At 47.2% G+C, this 12,314-nt stretch overlaps 1 protein-coding gene across 1 annotated transcript; it reads left to right on the top strand.

The window, feature by feature from the left end:
* The first annotated feature begins 9,212 nt into the window (after positions 1-9,212).
* Rnf183 (ring finger protein 183) lies at positions 9,213-9,791 on the top strand. Its single transcript, XM_026393360.2, has one exon. It carries the CDS (start codon positions 9,213-9,215, stop codon positions 9,789-9,791), a length of 579 nt encoding a protein of 192 aa, XP_026249145.1.
* The last annotated feature ends 2,523 nt before the right edge of the window (positions 9,792-12,314 follow it).

Raw genomic sequence — 12,314 nt, 5'->3', positions numbered from 1 at the left:
GCTGCTTCAACTCATTGCAGAGAGCAGATGAGCAAACGGGCACATGTGGAGAAACCAGTGAGAGGGCCTGAGCTTGTTTGATATCAACCCACCATTGCAAGAATGATCCTCCTCCTGTGAGAAAAGCAGCAATCCCTCTTAGTGACCTGATCACCTCTTTAAAAGGCCCCACAAACCGGGCACAGTAACATATGTCTGTAATCCTATCTATTTGGGACGCTGAAGCAGGAAGATCACAAGTTCAAGGCCAGCCTGGGCAACTGAGCAAGACTCTGTTTCAAAATAAGAAACAAAAGGGCTGAGAATGTGACTCAGTGCTGGAGCACCCCTGGGCTCAACTGCCAGTACTGCAAATAAGTTAGTTAGTTAATTAATTCATTTTAAAAGGCCCGGGATGTAGTCCAGTAGTAGACCACCTGCCCAGCACATGTGAAGCCCTGAGTTCAAACTCTTGTACTTATAAAAAACAAAATGCGCCATCACTTTTCAACATTGTCACCATGGCAAATTTCAACCTACATTTGGAAGGGGATCACCATACCAGGTCCCTTTGCCAGTGTTGCCATCTAAGCATTTCAAGAGCAGAGGTGGAGCCCGGCCTGACAGCCTTCTCGCCTGCCATTTGGAGGAGGTCCTTGAGACCTTCCTTGTACAAAGAGTCCTCAGTTAATTCTGCCAATGTCTTCGTGGCAGGACTCATGCAGAGAATGCTTCAGAATACATGGGAGGACTGGCCTGCACGCCTGGGCCAGCTCACACCAAGGACCTCCTGTGTGGGCAGTTTGAGAGGTTGAAAGACCAAATGCTTTATGCTCAGACCAGCTGGTGAAGAACTGTGAGTCGCAGTCCTGTGTTTCTAAACATATCAGCCACCGAATGCAGAAGGTATTTTGTCCTTTGGCTGCAGCTGGAGCCTGCCCTCTGCACACAGGGCACAAAGACTTGAAAAGCCAGAGGCCTGTCCTCAGGAACACAGGGAAGAACAGCACTGGACCACCAAGCTTCCAGCCTCAGCTCTGACATTTAGTGTCTATGGGGGTGAAATGGCTTAATTTCACCAAAATCCAACTGTTCCTCACAGAGCCCCTTGAGTTAAACTGGGAATATTCACGCCACCTGAGCTGTGACATGATTAAAAAGATGAAGTATGGGGCTGGGGTTGTGGCTCTGTGGTAGAGCGCTCACCTAGCATGCATGAGGCACTGGGTTCAATCCTCAGCACCACATAAAAATAAAATAAAGATATTGTGTCCACCTAAAACTAACTAACTAAATATTTTTTAAAAAGATGAAGTACGTGAAGGAATATCTAGTTCTTGTGAGGCTGAGGCAGGAGGATATCAAGTTTGAGGCCAACTTGGGCAATTTAGCAAGACCCTGTCTCAAAATTTTTAAAAAAGGACTGGGGATGAGCTCAGTGGTGGAGCAATTGCCTAGCCTGTGTAAGGTCAGGTCTTGGGTTCAATCCCGGTACTGAAAAAAAAAAAAAAAAAATATATATATATATATCCAGATCATGTAATTCCTGCAAAGTCTGAGGCTGGGAAGTAGCATCATGTCAGTGTTTCTATCTTTATTCAAGTGACGCAGTCTAAAAGTAAAATAAAATAACAAAACAAAGCAGCCCATAATCCTTAGTCACAATTTTAAAATCTCAAGCTCTGAAAAAATTTTTCCCATTAAACTTTGTGTCCAAACTTGATCTGATCTTGTTTTTATTATTTTTGGTGTCAATGTTCATGAAAAACTGCAGAATATTGTCCCAGATCACATTGGGAGAGTTGTTCAATGGATGACAAATGCATATTACCTTCCTAAAATATGAAAAGCTCTAAAACACATTCGGCTGCAAAGGTTTTGCATAAGAGACTGTGACTTGCAATGGAAATTCTGACGACACACAAACCCAATGCGGGGGACTCCTAATCCCAGGTGGGGACTCACCAGCCTCCCTAGGCTGTCGTGTCCTTGGGATCCCTTATGAACCTAGAGATGAGTAAATCATTTCGAGCCAAGGAGCATGTTGAGTGGTTTTCTCCCAAATCACGACTCACACTGCATTGTGTCTCTGAATCTCCTAAGGATCTTGTAAAATGCAGATTCTACTTCAGAATGAGTGTGAGCCCTGCATTTCTCATCCCCAGGCCATGTGTGTGGGGCTGGGGCTGTCCTAGACTCTGGGCAGTCCTAAGCAACACAGTGAGTGGAGATGGGGAGTCACCCACCTTTGGCTGGGACCTGCCAAACAATGGCCATCACCTAATCATAAAGCCCACCCACCTCGGTCACGGTCTTCTCCATCCTCCATTGCCCACTGACCTGCTTCCCTGTTCCTTCCCAGATGGCTTGTAGCAGCAGCACCTGCCTCTGCACCACGCCTGGCTTGGCTCCACCAAGTCTCATGACTGTGCTTGCCCAGATCCAGGGTACTGCTTAGGCCAGGCGCTTTTCCAGCTGGCTGACCTCGCCCCTCACCCCCACCCCAGGCATAAACTAAATTAAACTCCCAGATTCCTGAGATGCCTCACTATCTCTCCTGGGAATCTCCCCAGAAAAATTTTCCACTGTTTGCAAAGGACTCCGTGGTCCTGACCACCCACAGACATTATGATGATGCGTTTACTCACTAGACACTTAGTGACCGCTAAACAACTAGTGACCCGGAAAATGGCCCCCACCTGTGTTGTTTATCTCACTGCTTGCTGTGCCCTGACTGCTTTCTTACCTGCCCCACCTGCTTACCTTTAAGTTCTGGATTCCGAGTTGCAGAAGACTCTGACTTATTTTCCAAGATAGCTTTCTTACTACAAAAGTAATATGTATTCATTTGAAAACTTAGGAAATACAGACGGCAAGAAGAAAATGAAAATGTTAGCACCTCTCACCCAGAGATAACCAGGGATGTTTAGTCTTTATACATAAATTTGACTTTATAAAATCTGCCTCCTGCTATACAAATCCGTTGGTAAACCGTTTTCCCTCTTGCATTTATAGTATATTGTGACCATATTTACAAGTCAATGAAAATTCTTCTGGAACATCATTTTAAATGATGATAAAGTTTTCTACTTAACTGATGGGCTTTTGGGCTGTTGTCAATCATTTGTGGTTAAAAATAAAACTGCAATGAACATCTTCATGCAACCAAAACATATCTCTTGGCTACTCCTGGGGAATTAAATTATTAAAACAGATATATGAACATGTCATGTTTTGCACTGGTATTGTCAAGCCGGGATGCATGACTTCCAAACTGTCAAATACACACTGGATCCTCAGTGTCTTGAATCCCCACTGACCTTAGTTAACCAGCAGAGAGAGAGGAAAGCGAGGAATTCCGAATCAGAGAGGAACCGGAAGGACTGTGTATTAATTTGAATCACATCACACTGTCTCCACTCAGAAAACTGTTTTGAGGTCTTCTTCAGAGATCTCAAACTTCCCAAAGTCTACAATTTTATTTTCACACAATCTAAGCTAGGCTGAAGTCTGTAGTCATTTCTGCATTTATTCTTCCATCCAATTTTTATATATTTAAAATTAAGGGATTAGATCAATAAGGAATTGGTTAAGCAATTTATGGTATAGCTAGTCAGTGAAATTTAAAAACTGAAGAAAACTATGTACTCACACAGAATGACATCTCAGACACATTATTAAGTGAAAAAGGAGAGGCTTATTACGGCCCATACAATGTGCACATTTGGGTAAAAGGAGAAAGAGGAACACGTGAACATTTTGTTTGAATTTTTGCCTTTGGAAAGAAGCAAAGAAACATATTACCTTAATTTCTAGGGAAATTAGGTAGCTGGAAGAGGAGAGTTGCCTTGCAAAATCAAACCTCTCTCAGGTGATCCATGGGAATGTATTGCCTATTCAAATAACAAAATCAAATCGGGGAATTGGGGCATTTGATTACATCCCCAATCAGATACGTTTATTTATTTCTGTTTATTCTCCAAATGCCATTGAAAAGATCACTAATAGAATCAGAGGACTATAAGTACAAGGAGAAGGTTAGAGGGGACATGAATATAATTGGGGACACGATATGGGTGATGGAAGACGTCCTTGCTGTCTTTTGGAAGACAGTGAGGCCATGGCACAGATCGCAGAACCAAACATACTTGTTTATATTTTCATGTATATAATAATCACATATATATGTATACAAATACATATATTCCATTTGCATTTCTTTTCTCATGACTTGCCTGATTGTAAAAACTTTTAACAGGTCTAGTTAACATTTACTTGGGTTTCTGAGTGCCATTCACTGTTATAGTCTGTGTATTATCTCATTTAATCTGCTGGTCAAGTACATGGATTATTGTCCCCATTTTCAGGGAGGAAACTGAGACTTGGAGAAGTTAAGTAGTTTGCTTATCTCTGCTGCTAGTAAGCAGAGTCTGGATTCTGAGCGAGGACTCTGACCCCACACAGACCTACAAGTCCCACTTGCTGGAGAACCCAGACTCTCCCTGCCTATCCTAAACTGCCTCTCCTCTGACATTTTTTCCACTGGATTATTTGCATTTTGCAAGAGCTCTTTGTCTTTTTATTGCAGGTGCTTAGAAGGGGGAAGGGTGGGAGGGTCTGTAGGGTACCCTGCCTTTGGTCAAAGCCCGGCTGTGCAGGAGTCAGGAGAGGTCAGCAGGAAGCAGCCCAAACAGTCTAGGACAGCGGAAGAAGACGAGCCCCACACAGAACAGAGGCCTGCGAGGGTGAGTGGACTTCCACCCCCTCAGAGACAGAGCGAGAGTGACTCACAGGGTGGGGGTGGGGGATGAAGAGACTGAAGCTCCCAAGTGCCCCCTGTACACACAGACGGTCCAAAGTCATCAGAGGGAAGCCTGCAGCAGAGAGAGCTAGACACGCTGCAAATGAGACCCGCCCCAGGCAGGCTGGAGGCAGAAGTCTCAGCGCAGAGCACATGCTTGCAGGGTGGCACTCAGGAAGGAGAAGGGGCTCCAAGGGAGCAGGTAAGGGTAAGGGAGCCAGGGAGGGTCATGGAGACATGGGGTCACAGGGCCTGGAGCCTGGAGACAGCACTGCCTCATGGTGGGCTCTGACCTGGGATGCAGGCTCCTGGGCTCATCCTTCAACAGTTTTTAGCTCTGAAGCCTTGGACAGGTACCTCCACCATCTTGTTCCTTGGCTTCCCCATCTGTCAAATGGGTGTAAAAATGGTCAAGCTAACTCTGCACTGAACTCCTGCTGAGTTGTGCTGGGCACTCACAGGCTACAAAGTGGGGTCATTGGCCTCTTTAACAGAAGAACATGAAGTGCAGAGATTTAGCCATTCAGGATCAGCAAGGGTGTGGTTTCGAAGGCTGCCTGCTCTTTACTCCCATTCTGCCTCCTTCATAGGGTGGTTTTAGAGAATCAAACGGCCTTTTGCAAATAGAAACGAGCGGTTAAAGGCGATTATATTATCTAGTGGTGTTGCCACACAGTTCTTCTGCCAGTTCCCTATCTCTGTCATGTTGGTGTTGGAAACAATGGGGGCCACTGCAGACAGTTGATATTTGGTAATGACTCGTGCACAGGGTGGTGTTTAGGATTCACTGTCCCTGAGCTGCCCTGGTCTGGGGGTGGTGGATGATCCATGGCACAATGTCTCCTGGAGAGACTGGCCTCTGACCAGCTGACCTTGGAAGCACAGCGGGTGCCTCACTGATAAGGGCCAGGCTTTAGTCACCATCCTCCTCCTCCTCAGCCCTCCACAGCCTTGGCCGTGGATCTTCAGAAAGGATAGCTCTGATCTGGGGGGAAAGGGGAGAGATTTTTAAGAACAGTGAGACAAGCTGATCTGGAATAAAGTTCAAATTTTCAGGTAAGAGAATTTTAAAAATAAAACACAATTGATAGTCTTGCTCCAGAGATAGGCACTGTTGATATTTGGTTGCTTATCTTTCCAGACAGTTTTCTTTGAAAATAGGATTGTGTTGTCATGTGGTTTTTTTTTTTTTTTAAGAGAGAGTGAGAGAGGAGAGAGAGAGAGAGAGAGAGAGAGAGAGAGAATTTTAATATTTATTTTTTAGTTCTCGGCGGACACAACATCTTTGTTGGAATGTGGTGCTGAGGATCGGACCCGGGCTGCACGCATGCCAGGCGAGCGCGCTACCGCTTGAGCCACATCCCCAGCCCCCTGTCATGTGGTTTTATAGCTGGTTCTTTTTCACATTACATCATGGATATAGTTCCATATTAATAAATGTTTTATCCCATCATTTCCAAGGCTGCAGAATGTCCCTTCCACAGATAGAGCAGAATTCACCTCGTCAGCCTCCTAGTATTCGATAACGAGGTGATCATCTGTAGCTCACCACTGCTCAAGGCCTTGGGCATCTCTGTAATCAAATATTTGCACAGGCCCTTGATTAATTCCATGGAATAGGTTTCCAGTTCTGAGTCAAGGCTATGAACACTTTAAGGTTTTTGATAATGATTGAAGTTCTGTTTGTGATGCTGGAATTCAGGGGCTCCTCAAAGATCAGTGGAGAAAATGTTCTCATGGCTTTGAAGTCAACTGTAACTCTTCCTCTCTCTCTAATCGGTTTGCAGAAATAAGGCCAACCACCTCTTACACAGTCCTTAACTGGGCACTGGGCCTACCTAAAAGTCTAGCTCCTCTTAGCTTTCTTTTCACAAGAGAAAATTGAGGCCTGTGGGATGCAGCACCTGTGGGATGCAGCAGAGCTGGGTTCGTGAGCTCCACAGCTTGGCTCCAGGGTCTACATCTGGTTCTGGGAAGTTGGTTGATTCTGTCTCCAAAGACATCATTAATGTTGTCCCCTTTTGTCCTCTTCACCCTCAGCTCACTAATGTCACACATCACCATCACCTAACTGGCCTTCCATTTCCAGTCTTGTCCCTCTCAATCTGTCCTCTATCTGAAGCTGGAATGCCATTTGAAACATGGAAATAGTAACACAGATCAGACCACCTCCCCGAAAGAAATTCAGATGCTTCCTGAGCTTCAAGCCCTTCCACCTCCTGCCTTTCTCCGGCTGCACTTCTTCATTGCTCATCACTCATTACACATATCCTTGCCTCATTAGCTCCAAGAGCCACGAGGTCAAAGACGGGTTGATTTTGCCCACTGATGCAATGCCTTGCACAGTGCCTGGCATACAGTAAGCACTCAATAACTATGAATGAATGAATGGTCCACTGAATAAAGCACTGGTACAGTCCTTTGGTCAAGTGCTTCTGTTAGGGCTGAGCCATCTTATCTTGCTTATCCTAATTTCCTTCTTCCCTGTGTGGTGCAGTGACCGAGTTTCTAGAAGAAAACCAGGATGCCATGGGTGAGAGAGTAAGTAGGTTCTGCTCCAGGTGTCAGGTCTGTCAGGGGAGATGAGGCCATATCAGGGGTCCAAGGGACTCACAGCCCCCAAAGCTGCCCTTGCATAGTTCCCAGGTTCCTACCATTAGATTCTTATGGCTGTAAAGAACCAGTAAAAGGAGAGCACTTCTGCCTAGCCAACAGCACACCCCGGGCTTGTGGGCTAAGTGGATGCTGTTCTGTTTCTGTGACAGCAGCATGGTGGTGGACTTGGAATCCAAAGACTCGGGTCCCAGTGTCACCAGAACCAGCTAGGTGGCTTGGGGTGAGTCACTTATCTCCATCTGCCAAGTGAGTGTTAGGAGGGAGAAGTGGTTTTTAAACCTTCCCCCACCAAAAAAACTCAGCTATTTAAATAATTGAAAGGGCCAAGATGAGAAATAGATAACAAGCCAAGCATTTTGATTTGAAACAGGGAAGCAGGGCTGGGGCTGCTCCCTTCTGACTGCTCTCCTTAAGTCCCCAAGGCTGGCAGGATGGCCAGCTGTGGGACTCGCAGATCTCAGCGCTGGCTGGCTGTGTTCTAAGAACAAAGCAGGAGGCAGCAAGGTTTGCAGGCTGTGTGGGCACGGTAAGAGATCAGGAGGGGACAAGGGGGCCGGAGGAGGCTGGCGTGCAGAGTTTTAGACCGTGAACCAGGTGAATTTTGCAGCAATAGAAGCACTGGGCAGGCAGCCCTTTTGTGCAAGGAAGAGATTCCAGCCATTTGAGAAAAGAAATGAGGGGAGAGGAAGCCCGGACGACTCACTTACCCTTTCCATGATCCAGAAAGGAAATCGCCACCCCTGCCTTTCCAGGCCAGGGACCTCAGGTCTGGGAAGAACCGCCCACAATCACGCAGATACTTGGCTTCCAAGTTCAATTGGTTGCCACGCCCCAGGTGTGTGTGGGGGAAACTCGGTCCCCAACCTCCCAGCCGCCACCTAGCAGCTCTCTGGCCTTGGCACCAGGCAGGTGCGCTTAACAGGCTGCAGCCTGGGCCACCTGGCAGCTCCAGGTGCTGTGATCTTGCTGCCATGGAGACGGCCCCGGGCTTGGTGGTGAGAAGGCAGTTTCCCAAAGCTTTGTGGATTCAGGAGAGGGAGAGACCAGAACCTCAGGCACTTGTGAGTATTCTGCCTGATCCCGCTGCAGCCCGCACAAGCCCAGGTGGGTGTCTTGATGGTTTCCCTGGACAAAGCAGGGTGGGGGATCCAAGAGACACGAGTGCCAGGGAGAGGCTCTGTGAGGGCTGATCTGGGGGCCTGAGCTCGAGGTCCCAGATCAAGGGGAAAAGCTTTCCCAGGGGCCTCTTCATCAGGCCTAGGAGCGGGCCAGGCAGCTCTGGAGGGTTGGCCCTCTAGACCAGGCGGAGGAGGAAAGCAGGCCTGGCATTTGCTCCCACAGGAAGGTCAGACAGGGAATTGACAAAGACCATCTTGCCCTGGTCAGAGATTTAAGGGAAGGGAGGATCTGTCCTCTAGCAAAACCCCAACCATGGGTGAACCATGGTTCTGACTTCAGGGCAGTCAAGGGCCAACACGGTGACCACAAGGAACATTCCCAAAGCCATCCACAAAGCCAGGGTGCAGTTCCCTCCACTGCCAGTTCATCTGGTGCTGTTGGTTGGGGTGGTGGTGACTCAGGCCTTCACCCTGACGCAGGGGAAGCTGAGTACATAGACGTAGCTGAATGGCTTAGAAACAAGGTGCTCTGGAAGAAAACGCTTTTGAACCTAAGCTGCTTCTGTAAAATGGGACTGAACAGAACGCCTCAGAACGCTGAGCCTCAGACCAGCTCAGGGACAGAGTTTCACGGGTGAACCTTTGCTCCTTTTTCCTGCCAGGACATCCCCTGTGAGGCCTCCCAGTGTGGTCTGAGGATGACCGAGCCCCAGGGCCGGGAGCCCGAGGCTGAGTGTCCTGTCTGCTGGAACCCCTTCAACAACACATTCCATACCCCCAAAGTGCTGGACTGCTGCCACTCCTTCTGTGTGGAATGCCTGGCCCACCTCAGCCTGGTGACTCCGGCCCGGCGCCGCTTGCTGTGCCCGCTCTGTCGCCAGCCCACCGTGCTGGCCTCGGGGCAGCCCGTCACTGACTTGCCCACGGACACTGCCATGCTAAGCCTCCTCCGCCTGGAGCCCCACCACGTCATCCTGGAGGGCCGGCAGCTCTGTCTCAAGGACCAGCCTAAGAGCCGCTACTTCCTGCGCCAGCCTCGGGTCTACACACTGGACCTAGGCCTCGAGCCTGGGAACCAGACTGCACCTTCCCAGGACACTGCCCCGGCCACCAGGCCTATGCCCATCCCCATCCCCAGCCACTATTCTCTGAGGGAGTGTTTCCGTCACCCTCAGTTCCGCATCTTTGCCTACTTGATGGCTGTCATCCTCAGTGTCACTCTGCTGCTCATCTTTTCCATCTTTTGGACCAAGCAGTTCCTTTGGGGCGTGGGCTGAGCACTCTGTTTCTGGACAAGGAACCAGGCCTTTCTCAGTGGCTGCTGGGGCTGGGGATGCAGAGCCTCATTTGGTGTTGTCTTCCTTTTTAGTATTTTATGATCCAGAGATCGGTTAGGCCCTGTTTGCTTCTGGGAGCAGAGAAGGCCCTACCGTGGGCACACGTGGGCGGGGTTGGGGGATGAAGCTGAAGGGCTGGGAGGCCTGCAGAGCTCTGAGTGTGAACCAGGGGTTGTATGGCTACAGAGCCACATAACAAGTTGTGCCAAAGGACTAGACAATGGTATCCAGGGAACTGACTAGTCCAAATAGCAAGCCATAGCTCTCCCTGGAGCTGTTTTGGACTCAGTTCATGTTTTATTTTTTATTTTATTTGCTCTTTTCATTATGTGTTGCTAAAATGTTTGGAAAGTAAGTTTGAATTCTGTGAGAAAATGTGTTTGTCTCCCCTTTTCAGCTTTCTCCTTGGATGTCTTTCCACCAGTCCCAGTAAAAAATGGTCTGCATTCCTTAATTCCTTCATTTATTCATTCTACAACCATTAATTGGGCAGGTGCTGAGTGCAGAAGGGAAGAAAAGTGTAAGATTACCCACTGGTGTTGATGGCCCCCAGCAGCAGGGAAGACGCACTGTCAGCTGCTTCTTACACAGGACAACCTCTTGTCAGTGTGCAGTTCATGGAGTTTTGGGAGATAAGAGTCTAAAGGTGAAAGAAGCCAAGATCAGTGGATTAGGAATCTGGGATTTGGGCTGGAGTTGTAGTTCAGTAGTAGAGCATTTGCCTAGCATGTGTGAGGCACTAGGTTTGATCCTCAGCACCACATAAAAATAAATTAAGGAACTGTGTCCATCTACAACTAAAAAATACATACATTTAAAATACTCTTAAAAAGAAAAGAATCTGGGATTTGGGGCTGTGGATGTTGCTCAGTGGGGAAGCACTTACCTAGAATTTGCAAGGCCCTGGATTCAATCCCCAGCAGCATAAATAAGTAAATAAATATGGGTTTACAGGCCTTTATTCTCTCTGTGGGTGCAGAGGTCTGTTTAGATGGTGCAGGGTACAGCTCTGACTCCCTCCGGAAAGTACTGGGATTCTGGCCTCAGAAGGTAGGATGCAGCCCGGGACAGAGGCAAAACTTTACTTCCATCCCAGACCTGCTGTGGGGGACCTATTTCTTACATGAAGAAACCAAGAACCTAGGAGCCTTGCAGAGTCTAACACCCTCATTTCTGCTTTTCTAGTTTTAGTTTGCCTGGTGGCCCAGAGCTCTGAAACAATCCCAAAGTGGTTAACCCACCATCACAATTACAAAAAGTTGGCATTTTGAGTTTCTTTTAATTGGTGAAATAAACTATCAGAACTTGAGTCAGTTTTATTTGGTCTAAATCATGTTCAATTTAATGGAAGTATCCTCTATAAATCCTTGTTAAGGGTCTTAATGTACAAGATATTCCAAAAGAGCCAAGAAATATATTTTTAGTAAAAACAACAGTTTTCAGCTCCAATTTGTAGAAAAATTCTCCATTACCAAACTGGAAAACTGCCTACGTAACCCACCAGGGACTAGCAACCTCCTCTCCATTGGTGTCCTTCCGAGATAATTACACTGAGGCTGGGACTGCACCTCTCCCAGTTGAATTCATTTCTCTACTCATCTTTCCTCCTTAACTTTGCAGCAGGTAAGTTAGGCAATGATCTCACCATATTTTCCAAGATGGGTGGGCCAAAGTGGCTCAGGGCAGGGGACAAAGAGAGGAGCTGGGAAGAGCCAGGAAGGAGCATCTGCTTATTCACTAGGGCATATGGGTCTAATTGTCATCCCCTGAAACCAAGGCTGTGACACTTTGGCTACCTTGTTCAAGGTCACTCAAAATAGAACTTATATTCTTGGAGTGGTTGATACACCACCAAATAAGACCTAATTTTGGGTTATTTTGGGTAGGGAAGGATATACCTAATATTATAGTGTCTTCTAGTTTCACATTCAGTAGCTCTAACCTTGGGGTAGTCCTGTCTTCTCAGGGAGGCATTTGGAAACATTGTGGGAGCATCTTTGGTATGCAATGAAGGGGGTAGGCTGTGCTTCTGCATTTAGTGCAGAAAAGAGGGACACTGAGACCTGCTGTTTCTTATGATGGTTCTATGCAAGGAAAGATCTATTTCAAAATGCAAACAGTTATCCTGTTGAGCAGTACCCAACAGGCTCCTGTGAAGTTCATGAGGTAGAAGTGGGAAAACTGCCTCCATTTTGTGTGAAGTCAGAGATGAAGTCATTTGTGAACAGGGCAGTACACAAGGTGGAGTTAAAAAGATGATCCACAGAGGAAAAAGGTAATGCTGGCTGCACTGGTCTTGTAGCCAGTGTGGCCAACCTACTCAAGAAAGCCTGTGGAATCTTTATAAGATGAAATGGTTGGACAGATTAGGGTTCAGATTCAGGTTTATAACTTACTAGCTGGATAAATTTGGTGAGTCACTTCTTGGAGCTGCAGTTTTGCCTATAAAAAGGGAATAAGAAA

Source organism: Urocitellus parryii, chromosome 4, assembly GCF_045843805.1.
Source record: "Urocitellus parryii isolate mUroPar1 chromosome 4, mUroPar1.hap1, whole genome shotgun sequence".
NCBI classification, from domain to species: Eukaryota; Metazoa; Chordata; class Mammalia; order Rodentia; family Sciuridae; genus Urocitellus; species Urocitellus parryii.
Note: the sequence above shows the minus strand (reverse complement) of the source record. Positions and strands in the feature narration are given on the sequence as shown.

Excerpts from the sequence above, each read along its gene's own strand:
- Rnf183 (XM_026393360.2), top strand. The coding sequence starts at position 9,213 with ATGACCGAGCCCCAGGGCCGGGAGCCCGAGGCTGAGTGTCCTGTCTGC.